Source organism: Sander lucioperca, chromosome 5, assembly GCF_008315115.2.
Source record: "Sander lucioperca isolate FBNREF2018 chromosome 5, SLUC_FBN_1.2, whole genome shotgun sequence".
NCBI lineage: Eukaryota > Metazoa > Chordata > Actinopteri > Perciformes > Percidae > Sander > Sander lucioperca.
In genome coordinates this window covers 202501-227500 of record NC_050177.1, presented here as the reverse complement: position 1 = coordinate 227500, position 25000 = coordinate 202501, and the positions used below count along the sequence as shown (strand labels likewise).

The window sequence follows — 25000 nt, the reverse complement described above, 5'->3', positions numbered from 1 at the left end:
CAATTCTGTGGATAATTTCATCATAAACAAAAATATGTACACCTAATTATTATTATTATACATAATAATAATAATTTCGACTTCATTAATCCCACAAAGGAAATTACAGTGTTTTCACTATGTTGTTAATACACACTACACACAGGCCTGACACACACACACATGCTCAGGACCTCTACACGCACTAATGGAGAGACGTCAGAGGGAGGGGGCTGCAGCTGTTGATGGACAGGCGCCCCGAGCAGTTGGGGGTTCGGTGCCTTGCTCAAGAGCACCTTGGCATGGTCCAGGAGGTGAACTGGCACCTCTCCAGCTACCAGTCCACCACCATACTTTGGTCCGTATGGGGACTTGAACCAGCGACCCACCGGTTCCCAACCCAACCTCCCTACAGAGCTACTGCCACCCCAACTGTAATAATAATAATTATTATTAGTATTATTGTTATTAGTGTAAGAATTTAAAGTAACTCCAGTAGCGTCATTATTGTTAAACCAGTCCCTCCAGAAAAACGTGATTATGTGATCTCATAATTCAATGCATAATCAGCCAAAGTCTGCATATTTATGCGGGGGACGCATTTTTTCAAATACGCCGCACTTTCGCCGCATAAATTGCCGATTTCCGCGCAACATATGCGGGGCTTGCATGATTTCATAATCCCCGCATTTTCGTTGCAAAAAAGTCACACATATATTTTAGCAGAAAGTTGAAAAATGTTGCGTTTACTTCACACAAGAGCAGCCATTTTCCCCTGTTGCCATGGGAACGTTATGAAGTGACGTAATTACGCGACGTGAACATCATCGAAAAGCTGCAAACCCCGCGATGAAGCCACGATGAAACCGCAGTTTTTGCAAGTTCCGCATAAAATTGCATAAATATCCCGCATATTCCATCGCATTTTTTAAGAAAACGTGCCGCATAACCAAGAATTTGTTTCCCGCAACAATCACAAAAAAACTCCCCATTTTTTTGGAAGGACTGGTAAAAACTGTGTCAACAGTTTTCAGGCGTGGAGCTCACCTTAAAATCATGAGTGTTTACTGCCCTCTAGTGGCCACAGTGAGTAACTACAGCAATGTGATCTGTAAAGTTAGACATGTTAACAAGGATAACACTTCCGGTCAGTCCTTTCAAACTAAACCCGTGACCGTACTGAAACAAACCGTAATGAATGATTAAATGATTGTGTTTGTTATCTTTTGGAGCTAGACGATTGATCGTTTTATATTAAAATGTCGGTCTGAAACCGTGAAAATGTAGTAATACAAGAGCCACGATTAATTTACATAAATAAACAGAGTCGAGCTGTAACGTTAGTTTTAGCCTTTTTTTATGTCAGCAGTCGACCGTTGATTACCCCGGTTACAATGACAACTGCAACGGTGTGAAAACGTGAATAACAATAGTTTTTTATGTTTCAAAGAATAAGTATGAGGACACCTGTCTTTTTCATACCGATAATAAGCAAGACGGACATAGTGCCAACAAACATAAACAACCAACAAGCAGGAAACTTACCTCGAAAATTGTCTGGCAGACATTTTAACTTAATCATAAAATATTTTCACCTCAAAAACTCGGACATTTTCAAAATTTGAAAGTTAAATTCTTTCAAACTGCGAATACGAAAAATAAATTACGATATGAAAATGATTTATCAGTTCGCTACAAGAGAATAATTACATGATCATTTCTGACTGTTTTGTTTTGAAGGCACTAACCGGAAGTGTGAGTAATGTTGTCACGTTAGCGTATCTAACTTGACGTATCACATTGATGCACTTCTTTACTTTGATCACAAGAGGGCAGTATGTACTCGTGATTGTAGTATAATCTCCAGACAGCTTTTTAAATACGTATTTTACTAATACATGTGTTACTTGTAATAATTACACTAACAGTGACTTGGGCACTTTGTTAATATTAACAACAACAACAACAACAACAACAACAACAACAACAGGAATTTATTGCGTTGCAGTTCCTCACAGTGACCACTGGAGGGCAGTAAACACGTTTCCGTCAGCTTATCTAGTGTAAAGACAGACACAAAAACATACAAACATTTCCGGCGACATCTTTCAAAATAAAACAATCGGCAAACTGCGGCGGTTTAATAAGTTTGCTAACTTGGTTGAGCTACTCTAATCACGCTGTAGACTTGATGTTTGTTTACAATGTTAGTTAGTTAGTTAGTTAGTTAGCTGGGTAGATATCTAGCTAGCTAGCTAGCTAGTTAACAAATTCCCTTTAACGTTAGCCAAAGTTAGGTCACGGTTAAGGCGAGCTAAGTTACCCCGGTAACAGAATCAGATGAAATGTTAACAACAGCACCTTGAACTTTGAGGAGAGGTTTTAGGGAGCAAGCTAGCGGGTTTCTGGCGTAAATAGCTTCAGAACTCAAGTTAACTACGGTACTCACTAAACCAAATTGCTTGTGTTTTTAGCGTGTAAAATACAGCTTTGATGGAGCAAGGCTAGCTGTTTACCCTGTCAGTGTTTGTGCTAAGCTAAGCTAAGCTAAACTAAGCTAAGCACGTCGCGAGGTTATCGTTGTGCTGAGAGCAGCTGAGAGAAGATTAGCTACACTTCTCGGTAAGATCAGCAGATTTCCTAAAAGTTCAATGTATTTTTCTTAAACGTTTAAACTTTAACAATGTGATTTAAATTCTACAATGTCTTCTTGAACCTGCTGATGATATTTGGTCTCCCATAGCAGATATTTTGGATAAAGAAAGATGGTAAATCATGTTAAATTAGCAGCTGCTCTGGTGGACTGTAACAAAGTATATTTGTAGCTACTCAAATATGTCGAGGTACTTGTACTTTACAAGAGTATTTCCATTTTTTAATGCTACTTTATACTTGTAACGTTACTCCACTACATCTCAGAGGTAAATATTGTAGTTTCTACTCCACTGAATTTGTCTGACAGCTGTAGTTACAGTGTTTCCTCCCCTTCCTGTCCAGTGAAAACCACGTATCTCCAGATGTGTTGATGATGAATGTTTGTGATCAACTGAAGGATGAAGTCTTCCTTTACGTGTTGAGAAACCTCTCCTCCTTCTTAAAATAAAGTCTTTTAAAAGCCTTTAATCAGCTGGAAAATACATCCTGTTTTTCTGACACCATGAAAAGTTGAATCACAGTTGACCAACATATGATGATCTTATAGAATATGATGCATTGCTGCAGATTAAACTACCCAACAGTATATAAAGGAGTTAAAATGAGCACAACCTTAAACACCTACAGCAGTAAAATGCAACATACACATTAATGCAGCAGGGATATTAATCCAGAAACATCAGATATAACAGGAAAACACTTTTACATTTAGCTGATAATACTCAATGCTTTATGTAAGTAAGGTTTTGAATGCAGGACTTGTACTGTAGTATTTTCACAGTGTGGTATTAGTACTTTTACATCACTGCTGGCTGCAACTCATTTATTTTGATTATTGATTATTCTGCCCGTTATATCCTGGATTAATCAATCGTTCAGTTTAGTTTGTAAGAGCTTGTTGCAAACATATTCAGCTCACTGTCATCTTTGGGGAAAAAAAAACCCATCAAATCCTCACATTTGAGAAGTTGTAACCAGCTTATGTTTGTAGTTGTTGGATTAAGAATCGTTACTGGGGAATTGATTAATCGTCCAGTAATTGCAGCTCCACCCTCTTGACATAGCTTGGCATTTATCTGTGAACCTGCGATGTCAGCGAGACAGAGACTTTTCTATTTAGAGACAGAAAGAGGGAAACGGTTAGTGTCAGAGCTCAGGAAGAGAGAAAGGAGTCCTCATTGTTTCTGACTGTGACACTTTCTACGCTGTCTCACTGTGTGTGTGTGTGTCTGTGTGTGTGTGTGTGTGTCTGTGTGTGTGTGTGTGTGTGTGTGTGTGTGTGTGTGTGTGTCTGTGTGTGTCTGTGTGTGTGTGTGTGTGTGTGTGTCTGTTTGTGTGTGTGTCTGTCTGTGTGTGTGTGTGTGTGTGTGTGTGTGTCTGTGTGTGTGTGTGTGTGTGTGTGTGTGTCTGTGTGTGTGTGTGTGTGTGTGTGTGTGTGTGTGTGTCTGTGTGTGTGTGTGTCTGTGTGTGTGTGTGTCTGTGTGTGTGTGTGTGTGTGTGTGTGTGTCTGTGTGTGTCTGTGTGTGTGTCTGTTTGTGTGTGTGTGTGTGTGTGTGTCTGTGTGTGTGTGTGTGTGTGTGTGTGTGTGTCTGTCTGTCTGTGTGTCTGTGTGTGTGTGTGTGTGTGTGTCTGTGTGTGTGTGTGTCTGTGTCTGTGTGTGTGTGTGTCTGTCTGTCTGTGTGTCTGTGTGTGTGTGTGTGTGTGTGTGTCTGTGTCTGTGTGTGTGTGTGTGTGTGTCTGTGTGTGTGTGTGTCTGTGTGTGTGTGTGTGTGTGTCTGTGTGTGTGTGTGTGTGTGTGTGCGTGTGTGTGTGTGTGTGTGTGCGTGTGTGTGTGTGTGTGTGTGTGTGTGTGTGTGTGTGTGTGTGTGTGTGTGTGTGTTCAGGGGGCGGAGACCAGGAAGCGTTCGCCCACTCTGAGCAGCCAGTTTAAAAGATCTCTGGAGCTGCTGATGAGAACTCTGAGCGTCTGTCAGCCTTTCTTCGTTCGCTGCATCAAACCCAATGAATACAAGAAACCCATGGTGAGTGTCCGCCCTCTGAATACTAACGGAACATGAGGGATGGGGAAGTCGTTGTTATAATGTCATATTGATTAAGTTGACAAGCAGTGCAAAAGAAATAAAACCACTTGGTTGGTTACCAGTCGACTGTCTGCAGCCGCTGGCCAGCAAAACGTTTCTCAGCAAGTTCACTTCGTAATTGTGTTAAAAATGATGCTAGAAATTATGTAGGGAAGACAAAATAATGTAAACACTAATAAACTTTATGCACAGTGACAACTCCACTTTAGAGGAGGGTCACGTTAGGTTGAATGCAGCAGTTATAAAGCAGGTAGACGTGTCTGTTATTAATTCATATTTCGAGGCAAACGCTTGAACACGTTTGTGTTAAAGCTGTTTTTCGTCAGGTGTTTTTTTAAAATTATTTCCTCCACATGTTAAATGTCGTCCTGTTAAATTGCAGATACTGTAGATGGTTAATCTGTTTGTAATTCAGGCTGCAGTGTCACAAAATGTAGGAAAATATATTTATATTAATTTACAAGGCTGCACAAGATAAAGTCAAACGTTTTTTTTTTTTTTTTTTTTTTTTTTTTTATTTATCTTTTATTGGAAAAGCATATTGAATTTTACAATTGTATGACATATTAAGTATATTACATTGCTTTACCGTTTTAAACTTTTAATATAAGAACAACAGAACTCAGGTGCGGGTGGCAGGGGAGCCAATTTTCTTCCATATTGTTTAAGTTAGTGGTATTCATTTAAAATTGAAAATCTGTGCAAAATTAGTAAGAGGCAGCAGTGTCTACTCAAACGTTTTATTTATAAGTTATTTGTAGCTGGGGGAGGTTGTCAGTTATTATAATATTACAGAATAAATACAAATAAATGACAAAAAAAGAATAAAGACAAATAAAAGTTTAACATGCTTTTTATTTTTACGTTAAAAAATGAGAAAAATACACTATTGGAATAAATACTGTCCGGTTTGGATATGTTTTACCTTTCAGACTTTTCTCTTTGATTAATCAAATGCCTGCTTGTGTTGACTTCGGGTCACATTGACCCGTTTTAAATTTTTGTTTTATATCAGAAAATATTGGACGTGGAAATAAGCGCTGAAAATGTGTAGAAGAAAAATTTTAAAATTTAAAATGTTGGAAAAAGAAAAATCAAACGGTGAAAAAAAGGCGTCAAAAACGTTGAAAGGTTGAAGGGGTAAGGCTGTACATACATCAGCGTGCCCCTCCCCCACTGAATGACTTGAGAGTGGTGTGGTGGTACTAGGGCCTCCGCCAAAGGGGACTGTGTCATACCTTTTAAGGCGCTGACACACCAACCCGATTATCGGCCGTCGGACCGTCTGGCGAGGTCGGTGACTCGAGTCTGTTCGGTGTGTTCCGTGCCGTCGTCCGTCGGAGGAGCCGTCACAACATGTTGGCCTTCATTTTGGCCGACCTGACTTGCTGGGTCGGAGGGCAGGCAGTCGGACTCAACGACCAATCTGATTGGTGGAGAGCTAGCCCGGAAATGATGAGCGGGATGAGCGTCACGAACACCTCTCAAAATCTGACGAAAATCTTTTAAACTGGCCTTTTGTCGATCTGAAATGAAGACAGATTCAGCAACCGCACGGCCTATTTCTCGCTTAAAATATTTCCAGAAACACGTTTCGGTGAACTATTTTAGTACAATATGAGATTGTATTCTGAACGAAGCCGACATTATGCCCGGTTGAAAAATGCGGGAGCAGCCAGACCCACGTGACGCGTTCATCCAATCAGCTGCCGGTTTTCATTTTTTGGGCGACAATACAGATTAGCGCTGCCTGCTGTTATGGAGACGTATTACATCTCATGCACGCGCAGAACGTACGCTCAAGTCGGCGTCTCTTCAGTGTGTTCTGAGGCACTTTTTGGACCTCGGGGAGCCGACTGATCAGTCCGACTGGCTTTTCTGCCGACGGTCGGCTGTTGGGTTGGTGTGTCTTTAGGCGCACCACATTTGGACAAACTGTTTTGTCAGTAAAGGGAAATAAATATTGGAATAGCCTGTTTCCCCCCACACAATAAGGGACCGTCCCACGTGCATCAATTTTAAAACTCATTTAAAATTCTGGCTTCTAGAAAACCAAAGCTGCACTCACTTTTAACTGCTTCACACATTTCACTATGTGTGAAAGTCACATGTTCTGTTGTATTTGGTCTGGACTGTTGTTGTCAGTGTTTGTCTTGCCTCTCAAACTATGAGGGTGTTGCATGCTTGTTACTGTGTTTATGTTTTCTCTTTTTATGTATCTGCCTAGGGACAATAGATGAACATTAGCAATGGTGCTAACTCATATTTACATTGTGTACTTGTACTGATGTCCATTAATATGCACTGTCCCTATCTAAATAAACAATGAAATAAATGGTGTTAAATAATAGACAAATGCGCATCCACAAACAATATTTCTCACCAATAACTTCTGTGAACACTGTTCTGCCTTCTTCTGTCAACAAACTACAAATTCAGTTGAAACAGGCATTAAAGGTGCAGTAGGTAAGACTTATAAAACTAACTTTCTGTCATATTTGCTGAAACTGACCCTATGTTCCAGTAGAACTACAGGAAGCAGGTCATTTAAAAAAATCCAGCTCCTCTGGCACCACCTACAGCCTGTAGTGAGATTTAAAAATCCACAGCTCCCTGTTCAGATGCACCAATCAGGGCCAGGGTGTGTGTCTAACTGTTCAGATGCACACACATTCATTCTCCCTTGTGGGGGGAGGGGCTTATGAGACCGTTTTGGGCTTTAGCAGAAAGGGGGGAGGGACTGAGAAGTTGTTGATGTTCAAATTGTTTGGCTAAGTCCTGGATCTTCACAATCCTACCTACAGCACCTTTAAAACCCCCGTGGAGTCTGTTGATCATGTTGTTCAGCTTTATCAAAACGTGTGAAGACCTTCCAAGTCAATCAGTACAAAGACACATGACAATAAATATTAAAAATGAAAAATAAAGGAAGTTACACCCAGTCATTCAGAATAACTTACAAGTTCTGACTAGCGGTGAACAGTAAATAGTTTAGTTGACGTCAGTGCAGTATTAACTATCGCGAAAGACACTGAGGGATAGTTTGAAATAACTTGAAAGAAAGTATAAAACTAGAGGTGCACGATTCAGAAAATGTCACGATTCGATATCGGCTCAAGATTCGATTCAAAATCGATTTTCGATTAAAAAAACTATTCACAGTATGTTTTTTTAAAGATTATTTTTTGGGGCTTTTCCCTTTATTACATAGAGACAAGTGGATAGGCATGAAAGGGGGAGAGAGATGGGGGATGACACGCAGCAAAGGGCAGCAGGTCCGACTCGAACCTGCGCCGCTGCAGGACTCAGCCAACATGGGGCACACGCTCTTACTGGGTGAGCTAGAGCAGTGGTTCCCAACCTGGGGTCCGGGGACCCCTAAGGGGGGCGGCAAAGATCACAGGGGGGGCGCGAGTCTTTATCTGGTTTGAGGTTGAGGTAAAAAAAAACAACCTCCGGGACCTCTTAACCTGGGACCCTGCTGTCATCAGGTCAGCTGCTAGCTGCTAGCTCCTAGCTGCTATCATCCTCGTTTTTCCTGCCGCCACGGCATCACTATTTTATGAACGAAACATGGCGGAGAAACGTAAAAGTGCTGATAACTCCTCTGTGTCAAAAAAGAAAGTAAGGGAAAGTTACCTCAACTTCGGTTTCGGAGGGGGGGCTCAGCTTTTCTTAGACATAAGTAGGGGGGGCGCCAAGGAAAAAAGGTTGGGAACCACTGAGCTAGAGGTCGCCCCAAGTATTCACAGTATGTAAATGTACCGTATTTTCCGGACTATAAGTCGCTCCGGAGTATAAGTCGCATCAGTCAAAAAATGCGTCATGAAGAGGAAAAAAACATATATAAGTCGCATTGGACTATAAGTCGCATTTATTTAGAAATTTATTTCACAATATCCAAGACCAAGAACAGGAAAGGCAAGTTATTCAACTACACAACAGCACACAGAACAAGGGGCTGCATACGGTAGGTGTTCGGTATGTTAACGTAACACATTAACAGTTATTCAACTACACAGTAGCACACAGAACAACTACCAGGGCGTGGAGACGTAACTGCAGCGTTGACGAGCCTCTCCCAGCAGGACGCTGTTCAAGCACCCATCTGTCGACTCGTTCCTCCAGCTCTGGCCATCTTGCTTTCAGCCCGCGATTAGCCGATTAGCTTTCTTTGTTGTCTTCATTGCAGTAAGAGTCACCTTTTCGCCAGTCCCTCGCAAGTTTCTCTCTCACTCCAAACTTTCTTTGTGCTGCTCGATTACCGTTTTCGGCTGCGTATTTTACTACCTGCAGTTTGTAATCTGCAGAATAAGATTTTCTTTTCTTTCTCAGTTGTCTTTAGGAGCAGCATATAGTTGTCACAAGCCTAGAGCGCCTCTCGCGGCTGTAGATGGTAATGTTTTCAGTATTAAATAACATTTAAAAACATGTTAAATTATATATATTTTGATATATAAGTCGCACCTGACTATAAGTCGCAGGACCAGCCAAAGTATGAAAAAAAGTGCGACTTATAGTCCGGAAAATACGGTAGTCACTTTTCCCATGTGATCGCAGTAGACGTACAATAATAAAAAATATAATATTCAAAATATTTTATATTTTTAAATAAAAAAAAATATGAATCGATTTTGAATCGGTAGAGCTTGAATCGCGATACGAATGTGAATCGATATCTTTGCACACCCCTAGATAAAACTGCTCTTTAAAATGTAACTATCATTCTTCTTTTAATGGTGCCTTTTTGTGTTTAGTTCATCGTTCAATTTGTTTAATAAAAATAATGTTTTCTTTCAGCTTTTTAATTCAACAAGTTTGTATTTGTGCAGAATACTGAAAGCAGCAACTGAGTACACTTTAATATATATTTATCCCATGTAATATCGTTGTCGCAATATTCAACAATGTTTTTGCATATTGCATGTTTATCTCATATCTTGCAGCCCTACTTCTGACTTTTAATTTAAACATCTCTAACAAGGAGTTTGAGATGATGACTTTTAGCCTTTATCAGGCGAAGCTGTGTGTGTTTTTTAAAATTTATTTATTTGTATATTTAAAAGGGACAATGCACATCAATTGACATTTTTTGTTTACACAACTCAAAATGTAAATGTGGCAGAGTTGGGGGGAAAAAAAGCAAATTTTCATCTGTAGTCCCTTCCATTTTGAGACAACCCCTGGAGTATCACCTGACTTTGGAGGTCAGTAAACTCCCCCTTCCTGTCACAGTGTGTGTGTCTGTAGTTGTTTGACAGGGAGCTGTGCGTGCGTCAGCTGAGGTACTCGGGTATGATGGAGACCATTCGAATCCGCCGCGCAGGATATCCCATCCGCTACACCTTTGTGGAGTTTGTCGACCGCTACCGGGTGCTCATGCCTGGAGTCAAACCGGCGTACAAACAGGTAGAGTGGAACTGTGTGTGTGTGTGTGTGTGTGTGTGTGTGTGTGTGTGCGTGCGTGCGTGCGTGTGTGTGTGTGTGTGTGTGTGTGTGTGTGTGTGTGTGTGTGTGTGTGTGTGTGTGTGTGCGTGTGCGTGCGTGCGTGCGTGCGTGTTCTTGTCTAACTATATTCATGGGGTTCAAAAACCGGGAATAAAGTATACTTGTGGGGACCGGACAGCCTTGTGGGGCCCAAAATGCTGGACCCCACAACTTTAAAGGGCTGTTTGAGGGTTAAGACTTGGTTTTAGGATTAGGGTTAGAATTAGGTTATGGTTAGGGTGAGGGTAAGGGTTAAGGTTAGGCATTTAGTTGTGATGGTTAAGGTTAGGGTAAGGGGCTAGGGAATGCATTATGTCAATGACGGGTCCCCACAAAGATAGTGAAATGCACTATCTTTGTGTGTGTGTGTGTGTGTGTGTGTGTGTGTGTGTGTGTGTGTGTGTGTGTGTGTGTGTGTGTGTGTGTGTGTGTGTGTGTGTGTTCCTGACTTAGGCTACCTTTGTGAAAACGTTTCAGACTAAAAAGAACAGTTATTTGAGGATAGCTTGTCCAATTTGGGACAAAAGCCATGTCCCCAGTTGAATTGTGTGTGTGTACAAGTAAATGTTTCCACCCACCACATACTGATCTCTCTTTGGTTCTGTTGTTGTGTCTGTCGCCGATCAGGAGGACCTGAGGGGAACCTGTCAGAGGATTGCCGAGGCGGTGCTCGGCAGAGACGATGACTGGCAGATGGGAAAGACCAAGATCTTCCTCAAGGTACTCCTGCATTAAAGAGCAGTTTACTCAATTACAGTGATGAAACAATAAGATATTTGGGTGCAACCTGGGGAAAATGTTTGTTTTTGCTTTTATAAATATCAGTCATCTAGTAGTAGTGTTTTTACATTTCTATTCCCCCTCAATTGTGCTTCATAAATTATTAATTATATCCAAATCCGACCTTTTTTCAAAATAAACTTTATTATATTAGTATCACCATTATCAGTTGAAGAATGAGTCAATCTTTCACACAGCCTTTGTGACAGACACTTCATCAGACTTCAAGGTTTATCTGTGTTTTAAGCCCCCACTGTCTCGGCACTAGGATTAGACAATGGTTAAGGTTAGGGTTAGGTGCCTTGAAGTCGATTAGGCAATGGTTAGGGTTAAGGTTAGGGTTAGGTGCCTTGAAGTCAACGGTCGCAGCGCTGCCTTGAAGTCGATTAGGCAATGGTTAAGGTTAACGTTAGGGTTAAGGTGCCTTGAAGTCAACAATCGCAGCGCTGCCTGGAAGGAGACGTTGGGGGCTTAAAATACCATCGAGCAACTTCAAGGCTGTCGTTCATGACACTAACACCAGCAAATAGATCTTTGTTGTCATGACTACTGGTATTCGATCAATATCAGAAGTATGCATCTTGTGAGGCCAAATTATAAAATCACACGGGGCGTTCCGGTGGTTAAGACACGCATCGCATAACTGCAACATCCGCACTTAAATATCAGCGTGGTACTTTTTTGTAAAATGTGTCATATCCTCCTCCTCCTGTTACCTGAATGTCTCTACATCAACTGTCCAATCAAAGTAAAAATGCCTAGAAAAGATCATCTTAGAATAAAAAGTATACATACATACGCTACCCGTCACACGTTTGGGGTCACTTAGAAATGTCCATTCCACTCCATTAAAGACAGAATACCAGCTGAGATCAGTTGCATTGTTTTTTTAACCAGGGCAGCAGTTTTCAGATTACATTATGTGCTTACATAACTGCAAAAGGGTTCTCCAATGTTTTCTCAGTTAGCCTTTTAAAATGATATCAGATTAGTAAACAGTATAACAGCTGGAGAGATGAATTCGACTGGGTGCGTTATGAAGGAGGAGTAATGTTCTGCGGCGTCTGAACCCAACTTGGCTGACAAGTAAATGACGTTAGCTAGCTAGCTTCGGCAGCTGTATACCTAGCAAGCATTAGCAGCATTTGTATCGGTTAAATGTACGTAGTTAAATATCAGCTAATATTGAACTGTAAAGTAGCTACACCTTTTAAATCCCTTGGTAAATCAGCCTCTGCTGGGTAGAAAGTGAAATTGTAGAAGAAAAAAAAAAAGTTAAAGTTCCTATGACATGGTGCTCTTTGGATGCTTTTATATAGGCCTTAGTGGTCCCCTAATACTGTATCTGAAGTCTCTTTTATATAGACCTTAGTGGTCCCCTAATACTGTATCTGAAGTCTCTTTTATATAGACCTTAGTGGTCCCCTAATACTGTATCTGAAGTCTCTTTTATATAGACCTTAGTGGTCCCCTAATACTGTATCTGAAGTCTCTTTTATATAGACCTTAGTGGTCCCCTAATACTGTATCTGAAGTCTCTTTCCCGAAATTCAGCCTTGGTGCAGAATTACAGCCACTAGAGCCAGTCCCACAATGAGCTTTCACAATGTCTCTCTCTCTCTCTCTCTCTCTCTCTCTCATGGGCGGGCCAAATTCTCTGGGTGGGCAAAGCAGAGAAAGGGGAGGTAACCTTGCTCCTTATGACCTCATTAGGAGCAAGTTTCCAGATCGGCCCATCTGAGCTTTCATTTTCTCAAAGGCAGAGCAGGACACCCAGGGCTCGGTTTACACCTATCGCCATTTCTAGCCACTGGGGGACCATAGGCAGGCTGGGTGAACGCATATTAATGGTAAAAAAAAACTCATAAAGTGACATTTTCATGCTATGGGACCTTCAACACCAACATTTAGTGGCAAAATCCATTGTTATGTCTACAAAATTATTTTAGATATAGTATAAGTTAAGCTAACTTGCAAATTCTGAGGATAGCCTTCCAAAATTGAGTTAGCCAATGTCATTAGTGATGCTAATAATTTCTTTTTTATAAAATGATAAATCTTTACCCGGACAAGTGACTTTTGTGCATGGACAAGTGAAACGTAAATGTACTTGTCCAAAGGACAAGTGCCTCAAAAAGTTAATGTCAAGCCCTGTTGTTTCTCTGAGCAACACGTTATACAAAGGAAGACCTTGTTTATGAACCAGTTCGTCCCAGTAGTGAGGCTCTGGTGTGATTGTTTCCAGTTCAAATGTCTGCTGACAGGAAAGACTGTGCATTCTGGTTTCCTGCTCTCTGTGTGTGTGTGTGTGTCTGTGTGTGTGTGTGTGTGTGTGTGTGTGTGTGTGTGTGTGTGTGTGTGTGTGTGTGAGAGTGTGAGTGTGTGTGTGTGTGTGTGTGAGTGTGTGTGTGTGTGTGTGTGTGTGTGTGTGTGTGTGTGTGAGAGTGTGTGTGTGTGTGTGTGTGTGTGTGTGTGTGTGTGTGTGTGTGTGTGTGTGTGTGTGTGTGTGTGTGTGTGTGTGTGTGTGTGTGTGTGTGTGTGTGAGAGTGTGAGTGTGTGAGAAAATGACGAGTTTTAGTTCCCATCAGGAGTGTGTATGTTTCTATGTGTTTTTAACCTTATATATGAGTATTTGTACTGGATATGTGTGAATATGTTTTGGTTTCCCTCCCAGTGAGGACATCTGGTCGTTAGCTTGTTGCTACAGTGACACGGTCACTTCTTTCCCTGGAGCTTAAATGACAACATCAGCTGATGATGATGATTTAGGCTCAGCAGTTTGTTTTCACAGGGTGGGGTGTACTGTGCAGCGCCCCCTGTCGAAACATTGTCTTTCCACTGGTTTCGTTTATATCCTGATGAAGCGATTGTGAGTGATGGATTGCATCATTCTGCAAATATTCGATTCAAAAGCGCTTTTGCACACCTCTTTTCTGGGGCAGGTGCGTCTGAAAATGCAAAGGTTAACAGCAACACTTGTTGAAGAACGTTTCGGTCACACAGACCTTCCTCAGGTGAACATGAGGAAGGTCTGTGTGAGCGAAACGTTGTGAAATATTTGCAGAGAGAAGAACAGAGAATTTGCATGCGTAATGGACAGTGTGCGGGACTTCTTCAACAAATCAATCTACAAATAGCCACAGCACAATAAGAGCTGTTGGAGAACCTCGCCTTTCTTAACGGGTCTAATGAATAGAGCGGGCACAACTATCAATATTAGTCAGGTGTATTTTCACACAAATCTCTTGGCTCTTCTGGATTTAAGGCTATTCTCTATCACGCCTCACTGCTCGGCTGGACAGGAAGCAGAACAGGAAGTAGAAAGTGCTGGGGGGTGAAGGCAGGGCACTACCCACACTTCCCCTGACAGGACGGATGGACAGATCACAGGAGGAAGAGATAGAAGACGTTTATGCTCTTTTAAGTGTTGTGTTAGCAAACGGGAAGGCTGTCAGATTAAAGATGGGAGGGGAAAGTGCTGTAGCTGTAGCTTTGTGTTCACTGTGTCCTGACGTCAGAATGACAAGCAAATCAGCAAGGTCACAGTAGTTTCCAGAGGGTGAAGCCTAATGACTCTGGTGATCCCCTGACTTTTCCTCTAGCACCACCAGCAGGTCAGCTTTTCAATTTGTGCAATACTTTAAGACCAAATACCTGCAAAACTAATGAGAATGCCTCAACTGTATGCTGTGTTTAGTGCTGATTAGCAAATGCTAGCATGCTAAAATGCTAAACCCTAGATCATGAACTTGGTTATACCATAGACAAATCTGCATGTTAGCATTGTAATTGTAAGCTTGTTAGCATTCTGAAGTTAGCATTGAGCTCAAAGCCTCAAAGAGCTGCAAGCATGTCTGGAGACAAAGGCTGATTTATGCTTCTGCGTCGAATTGAAGGCGTACCCCCGCAGACCCCTCTGCGTCACCGCGAACCCCCCTCCGCCATAGCTCGACGTGCACCTCCAAAAATGTGTAACCGCAAGGACTGATTGGTCAACTTGTCCTGTGTGTTGATAGTCTATGTTTCAAGCAGCCTGCTGTGGGGAGTAGCAACATGCTAGTTCACTGACATAAGCTTCGCAAATAAACTCAGACATTTTGGTTACAGTGACGGGGTTATCTGTTTGTAAAGTGTCTATATGTCAGTAACGTTAGCACTTCGCCAGCAACCAGTACTTTGTGGGCTTTTGTGCTAAAGTTTGCTTGCTAACATAACATAAGCTGGCTGGCAGACACCTCGCAAATAACCTCAGACTTACCGCCCCCTAGCGTTATGACGGTGAAATGCACCGCGATGCAAGGAGCTACGGCGTGGAGTTGACGCAGAAGCATAAAACAGCCTTTAGTCTTGTTAGTTGTCAGCTATTTGTCTAGTTATCTAATTAGGCAGCTGTCTGTTATTGCAGTTATTTTAAATTATTATTACAATATTAATAAATTCCAGTTTGTCTAAATGAAATGTAAAACAGAAGCACAGTATTTTTGAAAATAGTTGTTGGATAATCGGTATTAATCATTGCTTTTGCTGTGTTTTTTTTGGTTGTCTACACTTTTTAGCCATCTAAAATATATCAAACGTTTGAGCATTGCGTTTCTGTATAATTAGGTTATTTATGAGGTCTCTCTCCTGCTGTGCAGGATCACCACGACATGCTGCTGGAGATCGAGAGAGACAAGGCCATCACGGACAAGGTCATCCTCATCCAGAAGGTGGTTCGAGGTTTCAAGGACCGGTAGGCTTTAAAAACTTAATTCCAGTTCCAGTCCAGACCCAGTCTCTCATGTCACTCTCTAAAAGCATTGATCAGCTTTTGCTAAATGCAGTTTTCTTTCTTGGTGATACAGTATTGTGACATGAAACATTCAAACAAAAGTAATTTCTGATTTTCAATTTCCTGTCATCAGGTCAAACTTCCTGAAGATGAGGAAGTCGGCCGTGTTGATCCAGAAGACGTGGAGAGGGTATCACTGTAGGAAGAACTATGGAGCTGTGAGGAGCACCTCTGTGTTATCTCACATATACACAACACAATAAATTATAGAAAAGTGCAGATGAACGTTCAGGTCAAAGATCTTGATCTTGATTATGTCAGCATGATTGTGATTTACAAAGCAGCTCAATTGAAGTAATTTCATTATCATCAGAAAAGGTTGAAAATAAATCGTTCTTTTTTCCTCTCGTTTTTGTTTGCGTCGCTTCAGATGCGAGCGGGCTTCTCTCGCCTCCAGGCTCTTGTTCGTTCCAGGAAGTTGTGTGCGTCGTATCACGTGGCCCGTCAGCGAATCACAGGCTTCCAGGGTCGCTGTCGGGGCTACTTGGTGCGCCGGGCGTTCAGACACCGGCTGTGGGCTGTCATCACCATCCAGGCCTACACCAGAGGCATGATCGCTCGCCGGCTGTACAAAAGGCTGAAGGGAGAGGTAAACACAAACACAAACACACACACAGCACACAGCACACACACGCACACGCACACGCACACGCACACGCACACACACACACACACACACACACACACACACACACACACACACACACACACACACACACACAAAAGCGTGAGAACTCTTAGATGGGTTCTGACTCAGCTGTTTACAGATCTGACAGTAGATCTCATCCCTAACACACGCACACACACACACGTATCGTGAACAGATGTTATGTATTTATGCCTTATTTCATGTGGAGAATGTGATTGGTGCAGACCCACAGCCACCTCCTACAAAAGATGGCTTCTGAGTATCTTATACCATTTGCCTGATGAAGGTCTAGTCCCTAAACATTGCCAGCTGTTAAATTTAGTTAGACAGTGTGCAGGAGTTTCTTTGTAACTGAGATGTTAACAAGACAAACAGCCCACTGGGATTGAGCCTCAGTTTTTTTTTTTTTGGTAACTAGTCATTCTTTTCTAACAGTGGATCCCTTTCTCTGTCCCTTCAGTACCGCAGGCGTCTGGAGGCAGAGAAGCTGCGTCTGGCTGAAGAGACCAAACTGAGAAATCAGATGTCTGCGAAGAGAGCGAAGGCCGAGGCAGAACGCAAACACCAGGTGCGAGTACAACCCAGATCTGACATTTAAAGACATATTCAAAACCTCAGTTTATGTATCATCTGAAAATGAATTGTAATACCTTATTTAAAATGTTTTAACGTTACAATTAACTCCGTTTGGTGTGACTTGAAGGTTATACGACTGTACAGGTACAGTTTACGCTTCTGCTTTACTCTCTGACGTGAATCAGTCAGTTGTCCGAGAAGAAAACAAAACCTCTCGCACCTTGCTGCTAACAAGCGTTAGCTCATCACCTCAGAATAGGCATGTGTCATTTTAGACAGAATCCAAAATACGAGTGGTTTAAACCTATTCCAGGTAATGACCGTGAGGCCCAAAGCTGTTTGTGCTGAAAATATTTCAAGCTGGGCTTAAAATGCAGACATATTTTCCATTACATCCTTCATACTTTTGCCAGTATGGTCGTGAAGTTGGCATTACATTTATTCTAAATGGTATTAAAAAGTTCTTTAAATTGAACTTGGAGAACCCTAGGGGTTCAGGATATCTTGAAGAATATTCCCCTGATCTTATTCAGTACGTTCACATGCACTCAAGAAACCAGGTAAGTAACATGTGCTTGTGGTTCCTGCTTTTTTTATCTTTACATATTTTTGATAAATACTAAACATTAGTAAGGATTTTTTTCTTCAACACACCTTACCTACGACTATGAGAAATACATTATCCACTCCTCTCCCCAGTAGCAGTACAGTATTCTGTAGTACAGAAAGTCTTATAACAGCCATCATGTCAGGTCTTGTGTTTTACCTACAAGACATTTTAATGTCTTTGTTCGTCATATGTGTGTATATATATATATATATATATCAGATATACATATATATATATATATATATATATATATATATATATATATATATATATCAGATTAACCTGCTTTCTTATGTGCATGTGACCAAACTGTTAGGATAATTATTTATCAAAGAATGGACAAAATCACTGGAGTTCTCTCAAAGTTCGTTTTTACTTGCAAGTAGAGTCAGTTTTCCAGCACCTCAGCGCAAGTACAGAAAAATGACTGAAGAGTGTTCACAACAGTGGCTTTTTAAAGGAGTTGCGAGTCAAGTTAGTTATTCGGTTCATGCAATCAGTAGCTTTTCTTCTATCTCTGGTCAGGCCCAGGATCTCCTCCACATTATGCGCTCTTCCCTCAGGAATGCATCCTGTGCTCCTTGAAAGGTCACTCATCTTTCATGATTAACACATGAAAGACAGAAATACTAAAACAGCAGTTTGGATGCAAATGGTTTAACAAAGAAACTAAAGCAAAACCGTTCTAAGCATAATTTTTCTAACACAAACTGATTGTTAGCTTTTGAAAACTTCAGCGCCCTCCTCCTGCTATGTGCTGTAAACTGTTCCAGCAGAGGGAACCAAGTGGCCCAACATGTCAAATAAAGTGTAGAAGCCAGGTTTATTTGCAGATAGTATTATTGTTATTACACTATTATTTCAAAACAAATGTGATATGTTGTATTTTCTAGGAGCGTCTGGCCCAGCTGGCCAAAGAGGACGCCGAGCAGGAGAAGAAGGAGAAAGAGGAAGCTCGGAGGAAGAAGGAGATGGTGGAGCAGATGGAGAAGGCCCGCTTGGAGCCCGTCAACGACTCCGACATGGTGGACAAAATGTTCGGCTTCCTGGGGACGACGGCCTCTTTTCCGGGCCAGGAGGGACAAGCCCCTGCCGGCTTTGAGGTGAGCAGACGAAAGGTTTTCCTCTAACCGTAGAAGATAAAATGAACTATTCTCTCTTTGATTTTAGAGCAACCAAATCCACTCAACTCACAAATCATATAGTCGGCACATTTATATACAAAAGTCTTTTTACAGTTATTGATACATATGAAACGGGGAAAGAAATGTCAGTTATTAGAAAGTGGAAGACTGTATGTTTGAATGGCATGTAAATAGTTTGGGTGAGTATGAATTGTAATAACTGGACCATAACTTTATTTTGACATTGTCTGAGAGGATTTTAAATCTCCAAAGAGGTCAGAGTTTTGTCTCATGAATTGGAGAAGAATCTCTCCAAAAACTTAGTTTCAGTTTGAAGTTTTTCACATTAAGCCCTTTCTCCTCTGCAGGACCTGGAGCGGACCCATCAGGAGCTGGAGGTGGAGGATCTGGACGAGGCTCTTCCTCTGCCTGAGGACGATGAAGAGGAGGATCTATCGGAGTACAAGTTCGCCAAGTATGCCGCCACCTACTTCCAGGGCACCACCACACACAGCTACGTCCGGCGGCCTCTCAAACAGCCTCTGCTGTTCCACGACGACGAGGGAGACCAGCTGGTAGGTCACCTTTGACCTCTGACCCCACAACAGTCTAACCAGTTTTACACAGCTGTGCAGATTGTTGCTTGTCTCTCTGAAAGATGTCTATGTCTGGCTGGCAACTTTTTGGTTGTTCATAATGAAATATGTGAGAGTTTAAAAATGTCTTTTTCTGCTCTGAAAATACAAACAAACGGAACAAACAAACAAAAATATTAAAAGGAATCAAATTTTCAGCTTTGTAACAATGCATTTTAATATAATTATAGTTTATATTTCTTCCAGTTAGATAATATTCATAAAATAATATAAATAATGTGCTAAATGTGTACCTTTAGGGGTACAACGGCTTGTCACTGGGGCAGCATCCTCTCTACAGCTGTTGTACCCTTGGGAACAAACTGTATGTACCTTTTTGGCACTGAAAACAGTTGCCTTGGGGGTACATTAGTGCAGATTGTGCCTTGTGGGACAGAAATGGACTCCTACTGTACCCCTATTTCTGACAGGGTGGTGAAAAAGTACCACTTCAGCTTTCAGTTTATCAGAAAAATTATATTTTACATTTTTTTTTTGTTTTCACTGGACAGGAAGGGGGTAAATTGGTACTCAAGTAAATGTACTTAGTTACATTCCACCACTGGAAACATTACAGTAGGTACCAATACCATTGAAGAGCAGTGACATTTGTTGTCCATCCTCTCCACCAATAGATGCAACAAGCAAAATATAAATTTATGTAGATACCGTTCCACCTGATAAACTTAAAAAAATTAATAAATGTATCTCCCATGTCCCGGCCCAGGCTGCTCTGGCGGTGTGGATCACAGTGCTGAGGTTCATGGGAGATCTGCCGGAACCCAAGTACCACACGGCCATCAGCGACGGAAGCGAGAAGATTCCCGTCATGACCAAAATCTACGAGACGCTGGGAAAAAAGACCTACAAGAGAGAGCTGCAGGCGCTGCAGGGGGAGGGGGAGGTAAGGAAGAGCAGAGGTGGGAGCCCGTCATTATTTATATATATATATATATATATATATATATATATATATATATATATATTTAGTTAGTTAGTTAGTTTATAAATGATGAACTGGAGCTGCTCCGTAATATGTTGCTGTTAGTTCATCAGCCATGTTTCCCTCCCATAACAAGTGGAGTAACTCTGACATGAGATTAACTTTCATCCACAGTACTTTATCATCTTGTCCCTAATCTAAAATTTTATAAATGCTTTTAATTAAATGCAGGTCATTTATCAACTTTCCTCTCAACTTTCAAGATTGTGTAAATAGTTTCTAACCTGGAGATATCTAAAAAATGCAGTTCCTCCAAAGAAAATATTCATTTTTTCATTGAATAACTGCTCAAATATGTTTCAATTATTTTGAAAGCATGGTTCTTTAGTTATTTTTCTTAATTTGACAAATTCTTTATCTATATTCAGCATTTTATTTTATTTTTCTCCAGACTTTCGCTGTATTTTCAGTTTTATTAATCTGTGGTTAAAATCTATATTAATGTCTTTATCCCATTGTTTTCTAGTAGCTCAACTAATCTCCACCTTGTTTTGGGACCTGTTATTGATCCATACTCTAATACTTTGAATTTGAGCAGTTTAATGATAGTGATTTTGGAGACTGTGAAGATTTAATCCACTTTTTAAATTCATCCAACTAAAGTCATTTTGATTTAATCCTGTTAGACAAGCCCATTTGCTTGTAATATACCAGAATCCATATTTCCTTGAAATTACATTAAAGTCAAATGTAAGCAGTTGTTCAGGTGTTGGAACATTTTGTCCATTTACTGGACCTCGGTTGGGTCCTGGACTTCAGTCCTAGAGTCACAGTGTTGTGCAGGAGCATCTTTCTATGTCCATCAGCTGTTTCCTGTCTCGTTCTGCCTTCAGATGCCTCCCGCTGACAGCCACAAGAAAAACAGCGTCCGACACAAACTGGTGTCCCTCACCCTGAAGAAGAAATCCAAGATTACTGAGGAGGTAAGAGGCAGAGAGCGAGAAACATGGGGGATTATAAAAAAAATACCTTTCTGATGGTTACAGAAGTAGAAAAGTTCAATTTTGATTTGTTTCAGGTTACCAAGCGTCTTAACGATGGTGAGTACGGTCTGCACGGCAACAGCATGCTGGAGGACCGACCAACATCCAACCTGGAGAAACTCCACTTCATCATCGGCAACGGGATCCTGAGACCAGCACTGAGGTAAACACAGACACACACACACACACACACACACACACACACACACACACACACACACACACACACACACACACACACACACACACACACACACAAATATGTCTGGAAAAGATGTGAAAGCCTGTTAATCAAAATCTTTCATTTGTACTCCTTCCCGCGGACTTCAACTTAAATTTAAGAGAGAGCTCAGGATCCCTGAAGTTGGTTAGGATTGGCCTGTTTGGGTTGTAGATGGCTGCAGTGCAGAGAGAAAGGAGAGCACACAGCTTCTGACACGATGAGACAAGTTGTCGATTTGTAATCACGTTCCATGCATCTGCTCTTTCTTTACTTGTCAGTTTCACACAAGTGTCTGCTTATGTACTTGTCTCTGTATATATGTAAGTATAGTGATACCTTACCTTAATATAATCTTACCGTGTGTGTGTGTGTGTGTGTGTGTGTGTGTTGTGTGTGTGTGTGTGTGTGTGTGTGTTAGGGATGAGATCTACTGTCAGATCTGTAAACAGCTGAGTCAGAACCCGTCTAAGAGTTCTCATGCTCGCGGCTGGATCCTCATCTCTCTGTGTGTCGGCTGCTTCGCCCCTTCGGACAAGTTTGTCAAGGTCAGGACATTTCTTTTTTTTTATGATCTTTTTGATTTGAATACACTGAAGGAAGACATCTTAAAACGTATATGTTTCCACCGTTGGTTTGTTAGTTTCCTTTACATTTAGAGTTACAGCAGGAGGAACTCATTGAATGTATTTGTTTTTCTGTGAGAAAGCGAGATCATTTGGCATGCAACCTGATCCCCCATCAATTATCTGTAAATCATAGTAAAAACTTTTTTTTCTGATGTTGCCCTCTTGATGCTACCTCGGGCATTTTTGTTTTGTTTTTTGTATATGTGGAATTTACACCTTTTTTTTTTTTGTTTTGTATTTTTGCCTACAGTACCTGAGGAACTTCATCAACAGCGGGCCGCCGGGTTACGCTCCGTACTGTGAAGAGAGACTGAGACGAACATTTGTCAACGGGACGAGAACACAACCTCCGTCCTGGCTGGAACTGCAGGTGCAAACACACACAAATTGAATTGATTTAGGAAAATAAATATGGAAATTTGTCAAGTTTGTTGTAAGGCTTTTTTGTTTGAAATTATCAGTCCATGCTCAAAATTGTTCAGTCTTTATCCCTGAATGCTTGAGTATTATAAATCATCACAGTGTTCATAGATACCCACACTGGACGTTACATAATTGTAATCCTGTTTATAGTTGTAGATATATCCAGTGTACAGCTCTCCAATCAATGGCGATAAGCTTGGAATGCCTGTCTCGCATACACAAAACAAATGTTGTGCGCATGACATTTTGGCTGGTTACAGCAACAGTTGATTTTATGGCTTTCAATAATGGGACCAAACCCATGCTATATTGTATGTACAGATGGTTGAATTTCATATAAAAAAGAACGATTCATGTTGTTGTTTTTTTAAGATTTGTTTTGGGCATTTCAGCCTTTAAAGGAACACGCCGACTTATTGGGACTTTAGCTTATTCACCGTAACCCCCAGAGTTAGACAAGTCCATACATACCCTTCTCGTGTCCGTGCGTGTTGTAACGCTGTCTGACGGTTCCACCGGTAGCTTAGCTTAGCACAGAACCTACAGATAACTGGTTCCAACTAGCCTACTGCTCCGCATAAGTGACAAAATAATGCCAACGTGTTCCTATTTACATGTTGTGATTTGTAGAGTCACAGCGTGTACAAATAACAAGGTCACATGAGACACAGCCATCTTCTAACCGTATATAAACTGGGAACTATATTCTCAGAAAGGCTTCTGCAAAGCAAATCACTCCGCCCAAGTAGCAGAAGTAGCAGTGCTTTGCCTTCTGAGAATATAGTTCCCAGTTTGTTTACGGTTAGAAGATGGCTGTGTCTCATGTTACGTTGTTTTTTGTACACGCTGTGACTCTACAAATCACAACATGTAAATAGGAACATGTTGGCGTTATTTTGTCACTTATTGGGAGCAGTAGGCTAGTTGGAACCAGTTACCTCCAGGATCTGGGCTAGGCTAAGCTACCGGTGGAACCGTCAGACAGCGTTACAACACGCACAGAGATGAGAAGGGTATGTATCGACTTGTCTTACTCTGGGGGTTACGGTGAATAAGCTAAAGTCCCAATAAGTCGGCGTGTTCCTTTAATGGAAAGGACAGCTAGATATGAAAGGGGAGAGAGAGGGGGAAGACATGAAGGAAATCGTCCAGGTCGGACTCAAACCCTGGACCTTCTGCGTCGAGGCATACACCTCTATATATGTGCACCTGCTCTACCAACTGAGCTAACCCGGCCACCAAGAAGAGTGATTCATGTTGTGTTTAGTAGGGTTGCAACGATATGAGATTTTCATGGTACGATACCGTCCCGGTATGCTGTATGTCTTATATGCTGGCTACAACAAGTTTCTTTACAAAAGATGAAAAATACACAAGAGACAGATGCAAGAAATCAAAAACATAGCAAACAGTAAAATTACTTTAAATGAATAGAAATGAACAGTAAATAAACACAATATTTTGGGAGAGGTCAAATATAGTAAAATAATGATGACTTAGTCCTGGACGGAGGAACAGTTAGTGTGACAGTGTGAGCAGACCTCAGTGATCTGAGTAAACTGTCAGGAGGTCACTGATGTAGTGTTAAAGCGAGGCTTTGAAGTGATTTGGTTTTTCATTTGGATCCAACTGGGCTAAAGTTCTGAAATCTGTTATCCAGGCCACCAAGTCGAAAAAGCCAATCATGTTGCCGGTAACGTTCATGGACGGCACGACCAAAACACTGCTGACGGACTCCGCCACCACAGCCAACGAGCTCTGCAGCGCTCTGTCCGACAAAATCAATCTGCGGGACCGCTTCGGGTTCTCACTCTACATTGCACTGTTTGACAAGGTTGGCACACACACACACACACACACACACACACACACACACACACACACACACGCACGCACACACGCCCTGAGTTAAGAAGTGCAGACATTAACACTGGCAGTTAAAATATTTAGCACTAGTGAAACTAAATCAAATTATTGTTTGTAGTGGCAGATATAGCTATAACATTCTTCTCCTCCTGCAGGTCTCCTCTTTAGGCAGTGGGAACGACCATGTAATGGACGCCGTGTCGCAGTGCGAGCAATACGCGAAGGAGCAGGGCGCCCAGGAGAGGAACGCCCCCTGGAGGCTGTTCTTCAGGAAGGAGATCTTCACGCCCTGGCACTTACCTGCTGACGACCAGGTCGCCACCAACCTCATCTACCAACAAACCGTCAGGGGCGTCAAGTTTGGAGAGTACCGCTGCGACAGGGTGAGCTTTTCTTTGCTGTTTATTTTAAACGAATAGTTTGACATTTTGGGAATATGCGTATTCGCTGTCTTGTCTTCTCAGTTTGA

General features: G+C 41.5%; 1 protein-coding gene and 1 long non-coding RNA gene across 5 annotated transcripts in view; one reads left to right on the top strand and one right to left on the bottom strand.

Annotated features, from left to right (window-relative positions):
- myo7aa (myosin VIIAa) overlaps positions 1 to 25000 on the top strand; it is a 91308-nt gene that overhangs the window by 40917 nt on the left and 25391 nt on the right. For all 4 annotated transcript variants that reach the window (XM_036000995.1, XM_036000994.1, XM_031304039.2 and 1 more), the window contains 16 exons: positions 4518 to 4655; positions 9966 to 10124; positions 10830 to 10922; positions 15620 to 15714; positions 15887 to 15971; positions 16184 to 16402; positions 16923 to 17030; positions 18542 to 18751; positions 19141 to 19347; positions 20135 to 20311; positions 21244 to 21333; positions 21429 to 21556; positions 22035 to 22161; positions 22493 to 22612; positions 24326 to 24499; positions 24687 to 24914. In XM_036000995.1, coding sequence (XP_035856888.1) covers positions 4518 to 4655; positions 9966 to 10124; positions 10830 to 10922; positions 15620 to 15714; positions 15887 to 15971; positions 16184 to 16402; positions 16923 to 17030; positions 18542 to 18751; positions 19141 to 19347; positions 20135 to 20311; positions 21244 to 21333; positions 21429 to 21556; positions 22035 to 22161; positions 22493 to 22612; positions 24326 to 24499; positions 24687 to 24914 — 2358 coding nt within the window. The remainder of the gene's footprint in view (positions 1 to 4517; positions 4656 to 9965; positions 10125 to 10829; positions 10923 to 15619; positions 15715 to 15886; positions 15972 to 16183; positions 16403 to 16922; positions 17031 to 18541; positions 18752 to 19140; positions 19348 to 20134; positions 20312 to 21243; positions 21334 to 21428; positions 21557 to 22034; positions 22162 to 22492; positions 22613 to 24325; positions 24500 to 24686; positions 24915 to 25000) is intronic.
- LOC116053121 lies at positions 879 to 24022 on the bottom strand. Its single transcript, XR_004105747.2, has 3 exons — positions 24010 to 24022; positions 11699 to 11708; positions 879 to 994 (listed from the first exon to the last, which is right to left on the bottom strand). It is a non-coding gene; the product is annotated as an uncharacterized LOC116053121 (long non-coding RNA).